Genomic DNA, 20,676 nt, shown 5'->3' on the forward strand with positions numbered 1-20,676 from the left:
TTTAATTGAGGTGCTGGCTTACAGTTGCAGACGTTTAATCCATTACCACCATGGCAGGGAGCATGGCAGCTGGGAGTATGACTGCAGGCAGACATGGTGCTGGAGAAGGAGCTGAGAGTCATCTTGATCTGAAGACGGCAGGAAGTGAACTGAGTGTCACACTGAGTGAAAGTTAAACAGAGGAGACCTCAAAATCCACCCCCTACATTGACACACTTCCTCCAACAAGGCCATACCTACTAATAGTGCCAACTCCCTATGAGCTTACGAGGGCCAGTTACATTCAAACTACCACACTAGATAAATTCACATTCTGAGTTTTCAGGTAGACATGAGTTTGGGGGTGCTCCTTTCAGCCCAATACAGAAGATAAGTTCATTTGCACATTGTTATAGTCAGGATTCTTTCACCGCGTGTGTCAGAAACCAAGTCCAGAATGGCGGGACATGCCTATAATCCCAGCATTTGGAAGCCCAACACAGGAAGATTATGAGTTTGAGGCAAATCAGGGATCCATAATAAGCTCTTGTTTCAGAAAACAAACAAAAAGAGAAGCTATGAATGATCTTTAGTGAAGGGAACTGATGTCGGAGTGGCCAGGAGGTGTTCTGGCTTCAGCTGCAGTCTGGATGTGGTGCTCAGCATGTCAGGAGCCATCATTTAAGCAGAGGCTGTCCTCATGAGTGCCTCTGCTTGATCACACACACCATCCGCAGCTGGGTTTGAACTCAGGCAGTCTGACCCCGTAGCTCACATTGTTCACCATCAACTCCCGTATGATAGATGTTACTGCCAGCCATATCCTCTTCCCAGTGCTATGCAGCAAACCCCATAAACTCCACAGCTTTGAAGAACACCCAGTTACTAATTCACAGTTCTGTCAGAAGTCCAGCTGTGGAGAAGTGGGGTGCTCTACTCGGGACTCTCAAGACCAAACTAGGTACACTAATTAAACCAGGAGAAGGTATCACCACTAAGCCCATTCAGACTGTGGCTGAAGTCCTCCCATTTCTGTTGGTGTGCAGTCCCTCCACGGATTACACAGTGCGTGCACACTGGTAGCAAGGGGCAGGTATCATTGGGAGAACCCTGGAATCCTATCTAGCACATCTCCTCTTATGATTACTTTTTAACTTTGCTTCTCCACCATCATGAGACCAGTGTCCCAGGCAGCATGCATCTCATCCAAATTGCCAGAGTATAGGTCTTCAGGTTTCTGCCTCCACTGTTAGTTTTTTCTACTTCCTCCCCTGGGAGATTCAGTAGAAATCCTCTGGACACATGGATGCCCCTGTGTTGTGTATGTGTAGGGCAGGAGTGGATCATCCTTCCATCAAAACATCTCTGTTTCCTGCAACCACACAAGGAGGTTGTCATAGGGTTTACTGTTGCTGTGAAGAGATGCCAGGACCACAGCAACTCTTAGAAAGGAAACATTTAATTGAGGGTGGCTCACTTACAGTTTCAGAGGTTCAGTTAATTATGGTCATGAAGGGGAGCATGGTGGCGTGCAGGTAGACTTGGCGCCGAAGCTGAGAGTGCTATATAGTGCAGGCAACAGGAAGTTAACTGACTGTCACACTGAGTAAAGCTTGAGAAAAAGACCTCAAAGCCCACCCCCACACTGACACACTTCCTCCAACAAGACCACATCTACTCCAGTAAGGCCACACTTTCTATTCGTGCCACTGTCTTTGGAGCCATTTTCTTTCAAATTACTTTATTCCACTCCCTGTCCCCCAAAGGCTTATAGCCATATCATAATGCAAAAATGTATTCAGTCCAACTTCAAAATTCCCCATAGTCTATAACAGTCTCAAACTTATTCCAAAATCCAAAGTCTCTTCTGGGAAGCATGACAATCTTTTAACTGTAATCACTTGTAAAAATCAAACTCAAATATCAGATCACATTCTTCCAACATATAATGTCACAGGATATGCACTACCATTTCAAAACATAGGGAAGGGAGCATAGCAAGGAAATACTGGATCAAAGCAAGACCAAAAAACAGCTGTGAAAACTCCAAACTCCAAACTCTGCATCTCTATGTCTAATGTCACAGTGCTCTTCAGATCTCCAACTCCATTCAGCTTTGTTGACTGCGACACACTTCTTTCTCTTGGGCTGGTTCGACTCCCTGTGACCAGCTCTCTTTGTCAGGTATCCCAAGACTCTGGCATTTCTAACATCTTGGGTTCTCCAAGGCTATCAAGGTTTCAACTTCACAGCTTCGGTCTATGGCCTCTCTACTAGACCTTCATTCAGGGACACCCCTGACACATTCCTGGCCTCAATGGCTTTCTTTGGGTGCAGAGGCAAATTCCATAACCCGTTTCTTCTATCCTTAATGCTAAAGCCAGAACCATGTGGCCAAAGTTGCCAAGTTCTGCTGCTTACTGGAGCTAAAACATGGCCCCCATGTTAAATTACATCTTCACCAGCTTTCTGTTTTCCTTCACTGCCTAAGCTTGGCTGTCCTTGAACTTGCTATTTAGACCAGGCTGGTCTCAAACTCTGAGATCCACCAGCCTCTGCCTTCTCAGTGCTGGGATTAAAGGTTTGCACCAACACCCATGGCTCTAAACTTTCATTTATTCCATTCCACAAGTTGGGAACTTATCTGAGTAGGATCTTGTCCTGAGGACACCACTCCCTTTATTTCATTTCTCAATCCATTTATCTCCTTGAACAAAGGACGTAGGTCCATTCCTCTTCCTGATGCTCTTTTTCTCCTCAAAATTTACATTTTGTAATTTGCCCTGCTCAGCTTGCTCCTTTTCATTATAAATCTTCTTTAGAGTTGCCACTAAAAACCACACAACAGAGTTTATACTAGGCTGTTTTAAGATTTCTCCTGTTACGGTAATTAATGTAAAACTCTTCACTTTAACCTCAGGCAGATCATTTGGACAAGGGCAAAAGGCAGCTACTCTCTCCACCAAAATATCACAAGAACCATTTTCAGACAACATATTGAAAGTCTTCTCTGAAGCCTCTTGCGCCAGCTTCTGACATTTCAAACATTACCATCACCATTGTCTTTCATGCTCCTACTAGTATGCCCAAGTACGCAGTGCTTACAGCATTCTGCTGCTTGCCTGACCCAGAGTTCCAAAGTCCTCATTCCTCCATACAAAAGCATGGTCAGGCTTAGCACAGCAATTCCCCACTTTTGGTACCAACTTCTGTCTTAGGGTTTACTATTGCTGTGAAGGGACACCATGACCATGGCAACTCTTATAAAGGAAACATTTACTTGAGGATGCTGACTTACAGTTTCAGAGGTTCAATCCATTATCATCATGGTGGGGAGCATGGTGGCCTGCAGGCAGATGTGGTGCTGAAGCTGAGAGTGCTACATCCTGCAGGCAACAGGAAGTCAACTGACTGACACACTGAGTGAAGCTTGAGAAAAAGATTTCAAAGCCCGTCCCCACAGTGACACACTTCCTCCAACAAGACCACACCTACTTCAATAAGGCCACACCTCCTAATAGTGCCACTCCCTTTGGGTCATCACAGGGGTCATTGTAAAAATGTCAGCCTCAGGGTCAGTTGCAGTACAAACAGTACCAGAGCTGAAACAGGAGTGTCTACAGGCACCATCAGACTCTTCACCACTAAGCAGGAGGGAACACAGCTAGTGGCTGGGTTTGGGCTTTGAGCTGTCTTACAGTGGAGTAGGAAATGAAGGAGAATGGCGTTGGCCAAGGCAAGAGAGGAAAGTCACAAGGAAAGGAAGTAAGTAAAGAGATCTGGGAAGGGAAAATGGAAGGAACTAGAAAGTAGGAAGATTGGGGAGCAGAATGTGATGAGTCAGGGTGACTTGTGGGGCTTCCCAGCACAGTGGGGGGGGGTGTTTTCAGTCTGCACTTCCTTCTATCAGGAAACCTAGAACAAGCCAATGAGGAGCTGCGGGCCATCATCAAGAAAATCTGGAAGAGGACCAGCATGAAGCTGTTGGACCAGGTGGTGCCCCCTGCAGGTGGTGAGTGTTCCTTGCATTCCCACACAAGGGCTACTCTAACCCAGCCTGTAGGGCTTCTCCACCTTCTCTAGCTATGCCATCTTTGGCAGTGCAGACAGCCCTTGAGACTTCCAAGCTTGAGTCCTCCATGCTTCTGGATCCTTCTTTCTCTGGACCCTTCCGTGGACTCAGAGGCCCTACTTGGTTGTTATGTCCTACACAAGCTTGGATGTAAACTACCCCTTTAGAAACCTGCTGTAATGCCACATTCACCCTGGGAACAGTCAAGCCCTTCCGTGCTTAGGAGTTTGGCAGAACTTTCGTGGGAACTCTACCATATATGGGTATAGATTTACCCATAAACCACTGGGCTGACTGCTCTAGAGTTGCTCTAGAGCTCTGGAAGGAAAATTGCCTGAGACTCATCCCATCTTTTTAAAAGCTCTTTTTTTTCCCTAGAGTAGCATTTCTCATGCCTGTCAGGCCACAAGCCTCCTTCCATAGAAAGTGCTTCACACCATCCCTCCTGTAATCCCAAGTCAAATTCATAGGTACCCTGCCTTCACTTGTAGTTCCCACAGCACTAGTAGAATGCTTTAAAATGAGGTGGGTTAAAAGCAAATGCATTCACTATAAAAATGCCTGGTACACCCATACAGAAAGCTATAATAACCGATGAGACCCTCACACTGAACAGGAGTAACTGTTGAACGTGAGCAAGACAGCGCTGAATACTGTCAACACTTTACATGTGTCATTTACATCCTATTAACATGTTAGTTGAGCCTACAGATTCTGGAAACATCCTTTGGAGGTGAGACTTCCTATTTGAGACCCCGTCCAAAGGGGAAGGCACGGTGTGCTAGGAGTTAGCCCGTGTCACCTAATGCTTTGCTGCTTCATCTTTATGAAGTTCACTCCAGGAAACGATGTTCGTAGAAGCTATGTGGGTTTCCCAGTGGGTACAGTGTAGACTCAGGCATCCGACTCAGGCCTGAGCGAGCACAAAACTCCTAAGTTCATTCCCAAATCCCTCGTCAGGGATCTCCAGGGCTTTCCAGGTGTGGAAATGAGACCCTGCCCTGTGGTAAGCCCAGAGCTTCTGTAGAGTTGGCTACTCTAAAGGACAGTGAGGACAGGAAAGCCATTGCAGGTCCTGAGGCCCCGCCCAACCATCTGTTCTTCTCACACAGAGCAGGAAAGTAGATGAAGGGACCACTTGATTTCCATGAAATACTCCCCCTGAGGACTTTCCTAACATTTAGCTTACTCCTAAGATCAAGACCATGTCATGTGTAGTCTTGTGTGTTCAGCCCAGCATGGACACATGGTCTAAGCCAGCGAGTTGGCTGGAAGGGAAATCGCCAACCTTGAAGGAAGACTCCCCTGCCACTAGCCCATCTCACCCAATTAGAATTGTGTTGGCAATTAGGAGACTGGTCATTTGGTGGTAAGTGGGATCAAATAAGACTTAGTAATGTCCATTCAAGATGGTGGGAAAAGCAAAGTGGGAAGTAACCTTGATGATAACCTTCCTTTTCTGTGAGGGGGAAAATGAGACAAAAACAGCCAGGCATAGACATCAGCATACACTTCTGGTCTCAGCTACTCAGGAGGGAATGGGTCATTTGATCCCAAGAATTGAAGGCCACTTGGACAAGATGGGGAGATATTGTCTTAATTAAAAAGGAAGAGGAAAAAGAAGGATTGTAGGAGCCAGATGGGTCAAGGGCACCACAAGAACACTGCCCACAGAATCAGCTAAGCAGGGCTCACAGGGGCTCACAGACTGAAGCGACCATCAGGAGCCTGCGTGGGTCTGAGTCGGGTCCTCTACATATGTTATAACTGTGTGGCTTGGTGTTCTTGCTGGACTCCTAACAGTGTAAGCAGGGCTGTCTCTGACTCTTTCGCCTGCTCCTGGGACCCTTTTCCTCCTAATGAGCTGCCTCATCCAACCTTAATATTAGTCTTATTGTAGTCTATTATGCTATGTTCAGTTGATATCCCTGGGAGGTCTTCCCTTTTCTGAAGGGAAATGGAGGCGTGGATCTAGCAAAGTGGGGGTGAGGGATAGAGCCTGGGAGGAATGGAGGGAAGGGAAATTGAGGTTAGGATGCAATATATGAGAGAAGAAAACATTTTGGAAAAAGGAGGATATGAACATGCTTGCTTATTTCTGGAAAAGAACTCAAGAAACTGGTGGCGTGACGAGCTGTCAAGAGGTGGTAAGCAAGCATGCAGGGATGTGGGGAGTTCTCAGCCATATGCCTCTTTACATGTTTGCTTTTGCACTAAGAAATTAAAGCAAATATGTTAGAGAAGCTTTCGGTGCTGCAAACAATCAAGGAGTTCTGGCAGAATCGCTCATCCTCTTCTCTCTGTGTGCCTTAGATGACGAGGTCACAGTCGGCAAGTTCTATGCCACCTTCCTGATCCAAGAGTACTTCCGAAAATTCAAGAAGCGAAAAGAACAGGGGCTGGTGGGCAAGCCTTCTCAGAGGAATGCACTGTCCCTGCAGGTGAGGGGATAGAGGGAGGTACCCACACTCAGGGCTTGGTCACCTCCCCTTGACCCTAGCCAGAGTCCAAGTCTTGCCCAGCTACCTAGAGGCCAGGTCCCATCCCCAAAAAGCTTGTGAGCTCTCTAAACCTCCCTGAAAGTGGCGATGAAAAGGCAATGCGATCTTCCCCTTATGCATCCTTGCCCACATCCTTCCCTCAACCATCCTGCCAGCCTTCCCAGCCCCCAGTTCTCTTAGCCCTCTGCTCCTGAGTCAGAAGATTCTTGGTGGTCTGTAATATGTCTTCATTCCTCCTAGTAGAGGAATAGGTTCTTCTGCTCTAGCGTGGTTGGGTGAGGTGGGGATGGGGGGTCCAAGGAAGCCCGTCTCCTGGTGTGGGTGCCCAGCTGCCTGGCAGAGAAACAGAGAGGCAGGGACTTGTGGAGGAGAAACAGGGTCCTGGCTGACTAAAGATCAGTGAAAAGGACCTGGGTCTTCACATGTCCCTCTGGATTCCAGGCTGGCTTGCGCACATTGCATGACATTGGGCCTGAGATCCGACGGGCCATCTCTGGGGATCTCACCGCTGAGGAAGAGTTGGACAAGGCTATGAAGGAGGCTGTGTCCGCTGCCTCCGAAGACGACATCTTCAGGGTAAGTGCCATGACGAGTGTCTTCACGAAGTTCAGTTAGGAGCAACAGTGTCCTAAATTGGTGTTCTCCTGATCTCTCGGAGGGGTGCCACGTTCTTCCTAGTCAGCTGTCTCCCCATTCCCTGCCTTCTTTCCAAGCCAACTCCGTGCCATGACTTCCTCCTAGGACACAGCAGCTCAAAATATGGCCAACTCTCAGAGAACAGGGGATGTCTGCTTCTGTAAAGACATTTTCTGGGAGAAGTTTCTCATCAGAAGGTGTGGAGTAGGAACTCTGGGTTTCTTATAATCTGAAAATCTATTTTATTTACCACTATTTGAACATTTTGGTCTAGCTAAATAAAAATACAAACTTCTGACTTTTCTTGGAGAGAAGAAATAAGGTTAAGTGGCCATGTTCCTATGCACAGCTGGACAGCAGTGGTTGTCTTGTTAAGATGGAGCATGTGATCTCCAAGCCACAGTGTCCCCTCCAGGCCTCTTGCTCTTTCCCTGCAGTGTGAAACATTAAGGCAGTGAGTAAATCCACACACTGCTGGGCCATGAGCCCACAGTCTCCCATCCGACTCCCTCCCTTCTAGTTCCTGCCAATCCCAGTCCCCAGGTCTGGCTCCCGAGGACCTTCAGATACCACATTAGGCAAACCTTGCCAACCACTATTGCCCAGACCCCTTGCTCCAGGACAAAGAAGAAATATTGGAGAAAAATACTTGCTGATTTTGAATCTCAAAGAACCCCTACAGGAAAGGAAGCCGTGATATAATCAGTACAGTAAACTCTTCCCTCTTAGTTTCAACTTGCCCAATACAGCTTGTCGCTCCACAAACCAGTTGTGTTTCCGTTAAAACAATCTGGTTCACCTCTTCCTTTCCTTCTTCCCACCCCTCAGCACCCACAGCGAGCTCCACCAAGCTAAGCAGCTGGTTTCTGTGAAAGACACTCATCTTAGACTTGTCCTTGAAACCCAGCTTCAGTCTCTGGTGTTCCCTTAGGAACAGACTTCCAGGGAGGCTTCTAGACCAGCAACCTCCTGCCTGCCCAGGCCCATGATGGAATTCATATCATGGTGTTACATGTAGAGGGAACTGTGGAACCTTGAGCATCTAAGTCCTCCCTCTCCCATGTGCCCAAAGTGTGTGCCTCTTTGGAGGGCAAGATGACTTCCTGCGGTCTGTGCTTCTTAGAGGGGGTGAGGAAAGGAGGAGAGAGAGAATGCGGAGAAGCCTTTTCCACCTACTCCTCTCTCTTGTCTACAGAGGGCTGGAGGCCTGTTTGGCAACCACGTCAGCTACTATCAGAGCGACAGCAGGAGCAACTTTCCCCAGACCTTCACGACCCAGCGCCCGCTGCACATCAACAAGACAGGAAACAGCCAGGGCGACACGGAGTCGCCATCCCATGAGAAACTGGTGGACTCCACTTTCACCCCCAGCAGCTACTCATCCACAGGCTCCAATGCCAACATCAACAATGCCAACAACACTGCCCTGGGTCGCTTCCCCCACCCCACTGGCTACTCCAGCACGGTCAGCACTGTGGAGGGCCATGGGCCGCCCTTGTCCCCTGCTGTCCGGGTACAGGAGGCAGCTTGGAAGCTCAGCTCTAAGAGGTAAGCAGGGTGATAGGCCTGGGCATGAGGCTTCACACGCCCTAGCCAGATGATACCAGGAAAGACAGACTTAGATCCCCCAGCCTCTGCGCAGCCGCCAAACTCTGGTGGAGACTGCTGCTCTGAACTGGAGGTTGGAGCCAGCTTGTCACCCCCATCCGCTCCTGCTCACACATGGCAATGACAGTGATAAAGTTACTCTGTCTTCCAGATGTCTTCTGAGATGCCATACCTCTGACAGTCCTTTCCCCCTCATCCCTCCTCAGCATATTGACCTGTGACCCTCCAAGATGTGTGACTTGGGCCTGTGCAACAAAACCAGCTCCTGCCCCTTCCCAGGTCCCTAAGCCTGGCTTTTCATCCAGATGAGACTAGACAATATATCCACCTGTGTAGCTTAAGGAAGCATGCTGTGGCTGCAGCAGGTCCCCTCTTTACCTGCTCCATTGGCTGTAGACTCCTGAGCCAGGATGGGAGAGGACACCCTCTGCATCTTCTTCATCACCCTTACCTAGCTGCCCTTCCAGCCTACCAGTTCACAGTATGACTGTCCTTTCCCTTGCCCGCTGGCCTAGACTATAAACAAAAATTTCAGGCATCTCTTCAAATCCCAAGTGTCCTGATCTGCTACCCACAGAGCAGCGTACCTGCTCACTGGTTTTCACACCGTCCCATTTCTAGGTGGCTACATGCAAGTCTCCATGGTCCATGCATTTGAATGGCTATTGCCATGGCATCCATCCTACCTGGTATATACTCTGGGACACTAGCTGCTCTAACCACCCAACAACATTGCAGGCTGAGCCCTTGGACCCAGGAGGTCTCTACACACAGGGAGTGTGTGCTGCTCTGACGGCTGGCTCCACCTAGGGCATTATTAAGATGAAGCAGTTGTCCCATGCCTGTTCTGGTAGCCCCACCCTTTTCTGCAACACTACTTCTGTCCCACCTTTGAGGATTTAGTCCTAGTACCAGCTCTTCCCTCCTATGCCTTGCAAAAACTCTAACTTTTTTTTATTTTTTTTAATTAAGATATATATTTTTCTCTGCTCCTCTCCCTTCCTCTCTCCTCTCCTTCTATCCTCTCCCATGGTTCCCATGCTCCCCATTTACTCAGGAGATCTTTTCTTTTTCTACTTCCCATGTAGATTAGATCCATGTATGTCTCTCTTAGGGTCCTCATTGTCTAGGCTGTCTGGGATTGAATTGTAGGCTGGTTTTTCTTTGCTTTATGTCTAAAAACCACTTATAAGTGAGTACGTATGACATTTGTCTTTCTGGTATGATGTTTTCTAGATTCATCCATTTGCCCACAAATTTTTCTGCTGTGTAGTACTCCATTGTGTAAATGTACCACATTTTCCTTATCCATTCTTCGGCTGAGGTGCATTTATGTTGTTTCCAGGTTCTGGCTATGACAAACAAAGCTGCTGTGAACATATTTGAGCACATGTCCTTGTGGCATGACTGAGCATCCTTTGGGTATATACCCAAAAGTGGTATTACTTGGTCTTGAAGAAGATTGTTTCCTAATTTTCTGAGAAATCATCATACTGACATCCAAAGGGGCTGTACCAGCTTGCACTCCCACCAGCAATGCAGAAGTGTTTCTTTTACCCCACATCCTCTCCAGCATAAGTTGTCATCAGTGTTTTTGAGCTTGGCCATTCTTACAGGTGTAAGATGGAATCTCAGAGTTGTTTTGATTTGCATTTCTCTGATGACTAAGGATGTCTAACATTTCCTTAAGTGTCTTTCAGCCATTTTAGATTCCTCTGTTGAGAGTTCTCTGTTTAGGTCTGTACTCCATTTTTTATTGGATTATTTGTTCTTTTGATGACCAACTTCTTGAGTTCTTTGTATATTTTGGAGATCAGGCCTCTGTCTGATGTGAGGCTAATGAAGATCTTTTCTCATTCTTCAGACTGCCATTTTGTCTTGTTGACCGTGTCCTTTGCTTTATAGAAACTTCTCAGTTTCAGGAGGTCCCTTTCATTAATTGTTTCTCTCAGTGTCTGTGCTACTGGGGTTATATTTAGGAAGTGATCTCCTGTGCCAATATGTTCAAGTGTACTTCCCACTTTCTCTTCTGTGAGATTCAGTGTGGTTGCTTTTATGTTGAAGTCTTTGATACGTTTGGACTTGAGTTTTGTGCATGGTGATAGATATGGATCTATTTTCATTTTTCTACATGTTGATACCCAGTTATGCCAGCATCAGTTTTTGAATATGCTTTCTTTTTCCATTTTATATTTGTTTGCTTCTTTGTCAAAAATCAAGAGTTCGTAGGTATGTGGGTTGATATCTGGGTCATCAATTTGGTTCTGTTGGTCCTTCTGTCTACTTTCCTGGCAATATCAGGCTATTTTGAGTACTGTAGCTCTGTAGTAGAGTTTGAAGTTTGGGATTGTGATGCCTCTAGAAGTTCCTTTATAGGACTGTTTTGGCTAGCCTGGGTTTTTTGCTTTTCCATATGAAGTTGAGTACTGTTCTTTGGAACTTCTAACTTTTTTAAACTTTCATTTTGTCTAGCTTTTTCTTTGACGGTTTCACACACATCTATAATATTTCCGTCATATTCTGCCCTCCATCACTCTCTCTTATCTCTTTCCACTCCCACTCGTCTCCTTCCTACTTTCCTGCCTTTCTTTTTTATGTGGCTTGCGGAGTTTAGTTAGGGTTGCTTGGATAAGAGTGGGTGAAAGGTTACACACTGAAGGTTACCCATTCTCCTCCCCCAGCCAATCGCTCCTCATGGAGGGTGTGGCCTCCTGAGCCCTGACCCCTCCATGATGGCCTGTTGATAGACCCAGGCTTGTGCGAAGGCAGCAAACAGTGGAATCCTCCAGCTTACTACCCATTCTCCCCTCAGAAGGAGTGATGCAGATGTCTTGTTTAGGACTGAGCTCTCAACAGTAAATGATTCTCAGCACTCACCTATGAGTCCCTGCTGCTCCCAGCTAAAAGAAGCGTCCCTGACCAAGGCTGAGCAGGGCACTAGGTATAAATACTTAGAAGGCATTTTGACAGCGTGTCTGTGTAGTAAACAACAGTAGGTTCCCATGGGTCTAGGGCCCTGACATGCCGGGTCCATGAGAACAGAGCTACAGAAAAGTATTGAACCACACACAGGGAGAGGAAGAGCACTTGACCAGAGTTGGAGAAGAAATGCCCGAATGGGCAGGAGGACCTGTCCCAGGAGCAACAGCATTCTATTCAAAGGCACATTCAAGTGTGGCAGGTTCTTTAGCTCAGGAAATACCCAGGCTCAGCACAGCCTCGGGCTTATTCTGCCTGCATAGAGCAAGCCCTCTATGTGAAGTTTCTTCCCCATGTCTTCACTTCAGAGTCAGAACCAAAGGCACACTGAATACGATCCAGGGACTTACCAGTTTCAAACAGTCACCTAAAGGCTCAGCTGTCCACAACCCTGTGATAATTGCACAGTCCAGGACTCTGCTTCAAAACCAAGCCTTCCCCACTTCTGTCTTTGTGCATGTTCAGGGTTGTGTAGGGGTACATGCGCTCATGTGTGCATGTGTTTAGAGGCCAGAGATTTGACGTCAGATGTCTTCCTCAATTACAGTCCACTGAGACAGGGTCTCTCACTGAACTTGGAGCTCACCCGTTCAGCTAGTCGTGCCCTCTACTTCTCCAGGCAGGAGCTAGGCTGGCACTCAGATCCTCGTGCTGTGTGACAGTCACTGACATGACCAGACAGGACATGCGTTACTCTAGTGTCATCAAGGAGAAAACTGAGGCACGGGGTGAGCTAAAGGTCTTGGGCTGAAGAGTAAGTGAGCTAAGGCAGAATTCAGACCTCCCTGACTCTCCCATACAGCCCCGACATAGCTTGTGGCATCTATGGCTCTGCGGCTTCATCAGAAGCCGTGGGACTTTATCTCTGCCTGTACCCGGGGTCGTCCTCTTTGCTGAGGAAGAGGCAGGGGGGCTGGAAGATGCTGATGCCTTTCTCCACTCTGGATGCTGCAGGTGCCACTCCCGAGAGAGCCAGGGGGCCTCGGTGAGTCAAGAGATGTTCCCCGATGAGACCTGCAGCATGAGGATGAGTGAGGACGCCGAGTACTGCAGTGAGCCTAGCCTGCTCGCCACAGATATGTAAGCCTTCTGCCCAGGTGACCCAAAGTGTAGGAAAGGGTGGGGGCTCTGGAGCAGTGCTGAGACCCCTTGTTGATGGAGCAGAGGGGCTGCGTCCCCGGCACCCGGCCGCCCACATGGCTAGCTTATGCCCAGAAATAATTACACGGAAACTGTATTCTTTTAAACACTGCTTGGCCCATTAGTTCCAGCCTCTTATTGGCTAGCTCTTACATATTGATCTAACCCATTTCTAATAATCTGTGTAGCCCACGAGGTGGCTTACCAGGGAAGATCTTAACCTGCATCTGTCTGGAGTGGGAGAATCATGGCGACTCTCTGACTCAGCTTCTTTCTCCCAGCATTCTGTTCTGTTTACTCCACCTACCTAATTTTCTGTCCTATTAAAGGGCTGAGGCAGTCTCTTTATTTAACCAATGAAATTAACACAAAACAGAAGACTCTCCCCCATCAACCCCTCCTCTGGGACAGACAGTGGCATATCAGTAACATCTTCCCTCTGCAGTTTGAGTGGTCTCACTGCAGAACACTTCCAGGAAGCCTTCTCAATATTGTTCTTAAACTGTGAGATCAAGTTATAGGTGTATTTCTTAGTGTGAGTCAGTAGACATATATGATGCTTAAATAAGCGTGTTCTGGAATAGCTTCTTCTAAGTCTGCCCAGAAGAGGCACAATTGGCATACCTCTTGGGAATATTTCGCTTCCATCTAGATCCACTGGGTGACTGTAGGGCTCATCTGGTGAGAAGGACCAGTGCTTTTTTTTTTTTTTGGCTTTGGTTTTGGTTATTTTGAGACAGGGTTTCTCTGTGTAGCCCTGGCCATCCTGGAACTTGACTTTGTAGACCAGGCTGGCCTCTAACTCTCACAGAGATCCACCTGCCTCTGCCTCCCGAGTCCTGGGATTAAAGGCATGCACCACCACTGACTGGCTAGGACCAGTGCTCTTAAGAATTGGATCAGCATATATTTTATGAATACCTAGTAAAAATGACCTCAAAGGTGCCAAACCCAAAGTAATGTAAAAAGATGGAGCGTTCATGCTGTACTGTCCATGTCTGCTGAACTGGCACAGTGCACCCCAGAAATACTGTCTATTACACACCCGTCAGCAGACTACTGTTTAAGGAAGTGGGCATTAACTCCTAGACTTAGTCATCACATGTTCTCTACATATGTCAGATGCTCACACCATGCCTCATAAATATGCAGTTAATAATAATTGATACAAATAAATAAAATAGAAGAACAGCAGAAGACAACAGAAAGGTACTACAAGAGTAAATATTGTTTATGACATGTGTGCTTAAGTATGTGCCTCTCTAGGCTCCTTGTGAAACTTTTAGGTCTACTGCACACACCCTTCACATTCCTGAAAGTGCTTTGGTATGTACCAGCTTCTCGGGCCCTTAAAGTTAAGAAAGGCCTGGATGGAGAGATTCCTAGTCTTACTGCATGCTTACCTAACTCCGAAAAGGCCAGCTTCAAATCCAGGAGATTTTACTAACTAGTTAGGAAGCTAAGAAAAGGAAGAAAATGTGGACCTTTCTAACCAAGTGCCCATAGAGTAGTACCAGTGCCAAGGGGCACAGACATCTGAACAAGCCCAGAAGCAGTGTAGCTGGTGCTGTGTAGCAGACCAAGCAGAAGTCAGGTCTGCAAGAATGGGGACAGCTGAGTAAGAAGAAAATGTACTGGGGAGGGCTTATCTAGCTGGGAATAGATGCACGGCTTGGGCAGCATAAGAATATGAGATCCTCGTGTCCCAAACTCCCTGCACAGATATATGTTCTTGGAATCACTGTGCTTGGTTGCAGGGGTGGAGTCAGGAAGTAGGCTGCACAGTGTCAGCCTTCAAGCCTAGCTCAGTGGTAGGATGCTTTATGGCATACTCATGGTCCTGTGTTCCATCCTCAGCACTGCAAGAAAAGAAAAAAAAAGTAAACTTAAGAAAAGAGTATTAGTGGTGGCAGTCTGTGATCTAATCTACAGCACTGGGGGCTGGAATGTAACTGTGCTTCTCAAACTAAAGACTGATCGACTTCAGTGGGTGATGGCCAACAGTCACTGAAAAAAATAATACCCACTACAGTAGCAGAGAAATTGAATCAGAGAGTGGCTTGCAGAAAGTGCAGGGTCTCACATGGCTAGGGATGTCTGATACCGGGGATAGGTACGATACAGTTTTCATTGTGAGGCACCATCAAGAAGCTTGGAAGTCCTCGACTGGAGGCCCTGGACAGTTGTTCTCAACCCATGGTTCGCAATCCCTTTGAGATTCGCCTAGACTCTTGGAGAACACGGATATTGACATTATGATTCATAACAGCAAAATTATAATCATGAAGTAGCAATGAGAATAATTTTGTGGTTGAGGGTCACCACAACCTGAGGAGCTGTAGTAAAGGGTCACCGCATTCGGAAGGTTGAGAACCACTGTCTTAATTGCTGCTACTGCCCTGCTATCTACAAACCAGATGATTGCAGGATCACTACAGACTGTGACATATATGCTTTTGACAGTGAAGAGACAGTCACACAGAGAAGAATTGGAGAGGTGGGGGAATCTTGGGGCAGCGTTACCAAAGTGAACAGCATAGAACTACTATGTAAAGACAGGCAAGCATCTAAGATGCTTCTGAGAGAATGCTCTAGGCCTAGAATTCTTCTTCCTACTTCTCTATAACCAAGAGAGCCTCCACTGGCTGAAACTAGAGATGCAAGGCTCAGGGATGGGATAGCAGCTCAGTTAGAGTACTTGTCTAGCATGCATGAGGCCTGCAATTCCAGTCCTCGGCCCACGGGAAAACAATAAACAAAAAAATCAACCACAAGGCTCCTGCACAGCATATGTATCAAGAGCTGGGACATCCCCCCACCCCCGTAGCAACATGCAGGCCTGTTAAACAACTACAGTGCCTAAGTGCAGACACAAGTCTCTTAGCACGCCTTGCTACCTGCTCCCCACACCTGTAGTATAGGCACACACATGGGCATTGCCTTCACTAAGGAAAATGGAAACTGCTTCTGGGGAGAGCAGCTGTCCTGGTGGGTGGCGCCCCTCAGCCTTCAGGAGCCAGCGCTAAGGGTTCTCTGTTCCAGTCTCTCCTACCAGGATGATGAAAACCGGCAGCTGACGTCCCCAGAGGAAGACAAGAGGGAGATGCAGCAGTCTCCGAAGAGGAGTTTCCTCCGATCTGCCTCTCTAGGTAAATTCACGGACTGCCCTGTAGATGCAGACAGCCGTCGCCTCAAGGGTGGCAATGGTCAGACACCAGGGACAACTGAGAAACTGAGCCCACTGAGGCGGCCTCTAGAGTGGGCTGGTAGATGTGCACGCTGACAAGATGATATGGCAGGCTTTCCTGGACCACCGGCCCCCAAATCATGACACAGAAACGTATTAATTGTGAAAGCTCGGCCTTAGGTTAGGTTTATTTCTAACTAGCTCTTATAACTTTAATTAACCCGTTTATATTAATCTACATTTTGCCTGTGAACTTTTTACCCCTCTTCCATCTTGTACCTCCTGTTTTCTCTTCATGTCCTCTGGTGTCTCTCGCGTACCTAGATTCATCTCCTCTTCTTTTCTCTCTCACAGGAAGTCCTGCCTAACTTCTTCCTTCCTAGTTATTGGCCATTTAGCTCTTTATTAAACCAATCAGAAGGCACCTTGGCAAAGACACATCTTCACAGTGTACAAAAAGATTATTCCACAGGAAGATAGTTCTCCAAAGACATAGTTTGTTGGAATGGGACCTAGACATTGACTACTCAGATGTCTCAGAGATAAACTGAGGCAAAAAAAAGCTTGGGACAGATAGCATTAGCCCTCGCACCTCACCTGAGAATGAGTCTCTCTCGGTCAGCTTTCTATCACTAAGGGAAACACCTGGCATGATCAGCTTAAAAATAAGAAAGACAATTTTGAGCTCACGGTTTTGGAAGTTCAATTCATTACTTTTGGGTCTATGGCAAGGTGTAGCATCATGATGGGAAATGTGCCTTTTGCTTCCTGGCCAGAAATATAACAGAGGGAAAGAGATCAGCGTCCCATGATCTCTCTCAAAGACACATCATCAAAGGTGGAAAAGCTCCCATGAGGCTCCTCCTTTCAGTTGTACCAAACTGGGGACTAAGCCTTTAAGACATGACGCTTGCTAGATGCTGTAGATCTGAAGGGTGGCAGAGCTGTCATAGGCCGGTGCCATCGCCCATGCCCCGATTCTAGCTCTTTATCCACTTTTGCAGGTCGAAGGGCCTCCTTCCATCTGGAATGTCTGAAGCGACAAAAGGATCAAGGGGGAGACATCTCTCAGAAGACAGCCTTGCCCTTGCATCTGGTTCACCATCAGGTATTGAGACCTATGGACAGGCCACGAGCCTTACCCCCCCTAGGATGATGGGGGGTCCCAGACCCATGTCTCCCCTTCTCAGGTCTCTGGGAATCCACTCCCCTGGGGAGGGCCATCCACTGCTCTGCAGATACCACAGTCTGTGACGTCTCTGTGAGATCTTGGCAAGGGTTCCTTTCATGATTGTAACCGCAAGTTCCAGGGCTCCCGAGCTTTCTCCTTACAGTGCGCAGATATCCCTCCCCGACACACTGCCTTTCGCTGCACACGCCGCCGATGCAGAGACAGTCAGACCTGGGGTTTGATGGGACCTGGGAGCTGAGCGTCACAGCCATCTGTCTACCCACTGTAGTGCAGAAATGATGGCAGCACCCGCCAGCAGCACGGTTGAGAGTAGGGAAAGCTGGGCATGGTGGTCACGCTAATCACAGCGCTCCAAGAGACTAAGGCAAGAGGAGGTAGGGAATGGTCTCGAAGGAGAACAGGCCAGGAGGCTAATTAATGAAGTCTACGCTAGCGTGGTACAGCTGAGAAAGTGAAAACACAGTGTCACACTCGCTCTTGGTGACACAGAACAAGTAGGAACTTCAGGCTACAGTCAGTACATTACCTGCAGCAAATGGGGACCTAAACCTGAGCCCTCCCCCCATTGTAATTACAAACTCCCTTTGGGGCCTGTGCTTTCAGTGTGTGTGTGTGTGTGTGTGTGTGTGTGTGTGTGTGTGTGTGTATACACGTGTGTACATGTGTATCTCTGTTAGTACATGTGTGCATGTGTAAATGTGTGTGGTAACATGCTCACAAATGTATTTTATAAACTGCTACAACTTCGTCTCAAAGCCAAAGCACTGTCTAAATAGGGATATTGTCATGAACTTCCCAACATTATGAACATAGTTTTGTGCTTCCCTTAGATTCCCAGGTCCCCAGAAGCTTGGAACCCTCGTAAGCTGGGGAGAGGGAAGAAAAGGAGGATGGAGGGACACTGTGTGTTCTATTAGAAAGATTTCTCCAAGTTGGTTTTGTCCCTCTGTCCTTGTGCCCACGGGCAGGAAATGAGGTTTCTCTCTCTGTATCGCTGTGCTACCTCCAATCCGTTCTCTCTGTTCCCACCACAGAGTGTCATTCTTTTTAACAGACATATCACCTCTGAGCAGTAGACACTGCTGGGAGTCACGGTGGCAGTGGGAAAGCAGGGTCACCCTCAGGATTCTCGGGAGCATTTGGGGAGAGAGAAAGCAGACACAGGAATGATGAATCGTGGTGTAGGCGGCTGTTAAACAGGAGTCGAAACACTCCGCTTGAGATTGACGGGCGTTGTCAATGGGCCTATCTCATCGTCAAAGTTAAAATAATGACTACCGGTTTTGTCTAGTCCTTTATGATGGCCTTATCACGCTTGGCTTCACACTGGCCGTTAGGCCGATGCATAGAGCGGGCCCTGGTGAACTCTGGCTCTGTGGAGAACGCCTCATCATTGCTCTCTCTGCCCTAACGGGAAAGCCAGAGTGACTACATCCAGAGACTGTGGATGGCAGAGCCACGCTAAACAGCAGATGATACTGGTTATACTCAGTTGCAAGGTCCTGAAGCTAGAGGGAAATGCCATTGTGTTAGAAAGAAATGCTCATTAAAATATTTCTGGATATTATTGAACCTCAAACCTGGTCTCAGTGAGGTAGACAGGACTTGGACTTTGAGAATTCTAGGCAGGACCCACTGGAAAAAGATTCGCTTCAGAGTTACTCAGAAGGCAGAGGACTGAACCCTCCTGGTAACTCCTTGTCTTTTGTCCACAGGCATTGGCAGTGGCAGGTTTGAGCCCGCTCCTGCAGAGAAGCCATCCTCCTACCAAGTTCCCCAGGCCATGTCCCACACCCCCTGTCACTCCAGGCAGCAGGGGCAGGCCTCTCCAGCCTATCCCCACCCTACGGCTGGAGGGGGCTGAGTCCAGCGAGAAACTCAACAGCAGCTTCCCGTCCATCCACTGCAGCTCCTGGTCTGATGAGACCACTGCCTGTAGTGGGGGCAGCAGCATGGCCCGGAGAGCCCGGCCGGTCTCCCTCACTGTGCCCAGCCCGGCTGGAGCTCCAGGGAGACAGTTCCATGGCAGCGCCAGCAGCCTGGTGGAAGCGGTATGTAAATTCCAGGTCCTGGGGAGGGAAAGGCCCCAGAAAACAAGAGACTTTTGTACAGGGAAGGAAGCCTGGCTTCCCAAGTAGACTGGGTGTCAAGTGGGTAAACTAGAGAAATGCTGAAGGAAGGAGCCAGGCTTCCTTCCCTGTACAAATTTCTGCAACCATGACTGTACAAAATGATAGCGTCGGGCGGGGTGGACAGGGAGAAAGCCCTTAGTAAAGCATGGACCAGTGAACCCTAGGAGAGGTTCTACTGCCTCCCAGTGTTCACGTGTACCAGAGCTTGTTCCCACAAAGAGGGCAAGGGTTCTCTGTGTGCAACCCGGACTGCTCAGAACAACGTCCCAGCACTTTGGAAACTTGCCGGAGGAAGCTGGCCTTTTCAGGGCTTCCTGTGATTCTAATGCACGAGTTGGCCAAGTTTAAGATGGCGCTTTCCCTCCTTGGCTTCTGTTCCTCCTTTAGAGAGATTTTACTGTCCCAATTTCTCTGCCTCTGAGGAGTAATCTGTTCCAACCCTAGCACCACATTTATGGGCCCTTGACAAACTGAAACAGACCTCAATGAGTGTGGCAAGGTCCTTAGAAACCATCTCCTAGGAGAACTGGTGGAGGGGAGACCTTGCCGACTCGGCTTTTCCCACTAAGAAGGCTGTAAAGAGCTAACCTCCATCACTGGACGTGCCAAGCTGAGGCTGTGTCTGTCCTTTGGTCACATGGACTTGGGAGTGGAGTGTAACCAAGTAACCTTGGTCCTTCCAATTCAGAAACACTAATTCTTGAACTTGATTGTCCTCGATTCATCTCAAAAATCTCTGAGAGTTTTCCCAGGTGTGGAGCCTGTAGGTGTGGTGAGACATCTGGAGAAATGGGTTTCAGCTCTCGTGAGCTCCCACTGTGCTGGTGAAGACAAACAGGTTCAAAATTAGCACGGTGTGGCCAGAACAGGCAGGGTCGCAGTAGAAAACTCAGGCAAGGTGAGGAGAGAGTGACTCGGGCAGAGGAGGAGCAACAAGAGCCTGGGAGAAAAAGAGATGGCCGCATTCTACCCCTTGGCTCAGAGATTTAGTGATCTTCCTTCTAGCTAGTCACTGAAGCAGCTGGCAGGAAGGGTGGACACATGTTAGTCACCTGCAGCCCTTGCAAACAAAAACTGAGCTTGTGTCCTCCACAAAGAGTCCTGGAGCATGCGTCCTGCACGGGCAGCCCTGGAGAGGCAGACAGGTGGGGGCAGTGGCTAGCACCAAATAAAGGTGAAGGCTTCTTGGAAGGGGCAACATGAAGGATGTCTTGGGGGGCAGAGAGGAGAAAAGAAAGGGCAGGCTAAGA

General features: G+C 48.0%; 1 protein-coding gene across 11 annotated transcripts in view; it reads left to right on the plus strand.

Moving 5' to 3' along the window:
• The window catches only part of Cacna1c (calcium voltage-gated channel subunit alpha1 C), a 660,622-nt gene that overhangs the window by 637,706 nt on the left and 2,240 nt on the right, over positions 1–20,676 (plus strand). For all 11 annotated transcript variants that reach the window (XM_075982990.1, XM_075982987.1, XM_075982992.1 and 8 more), the window contains 8 exons: positions 3,890–3,991; positions 6,365–6,492; positions 6,994–7,128; positions 8,384–8,736; positions 12,730–12,855; positions 15,958–16,064; positions 17,107–17,210; positions 19,010–19,345. In XM_075982990.1, the coding sequence (XP_075839105.1) occupies positions 3,890–3,991; positions 6,365–6,492; positions 6,994–7,128; positions 8,384–8,736; positions 12,730–12,855; positions 15,958–16,064; positions 17,107–17,210; positions 19,010–19,345 (1,391 nt within the window). The remainder of the gene's footprint in view (positions 1–3,889; positions 3,992–6,364; positions 6,493–6,993; positions 7,129–8,383; positions 8,737–12,729; positions 12,856–15,957; positions 16,065–17,106; positions 17,211–19,009; positions 19,346–20,676) is intronic.

This window comes from Microtus pennsylvanicus, chromosome 8 (assembly GCF_037038515.1).
Source record: "Microtus pennsylvanicus isolate mMicPen1 chromosome 8, mMicPen1.hap1, whole genome shotgun sequence".
Taxonomy (NCBI): domain Eukaryota; kingdom Metazoa; phylum Chordata; class Mammalia; order Rodentia; family Cricetidae; genus Microtus; species Microtus pennsylvanicus.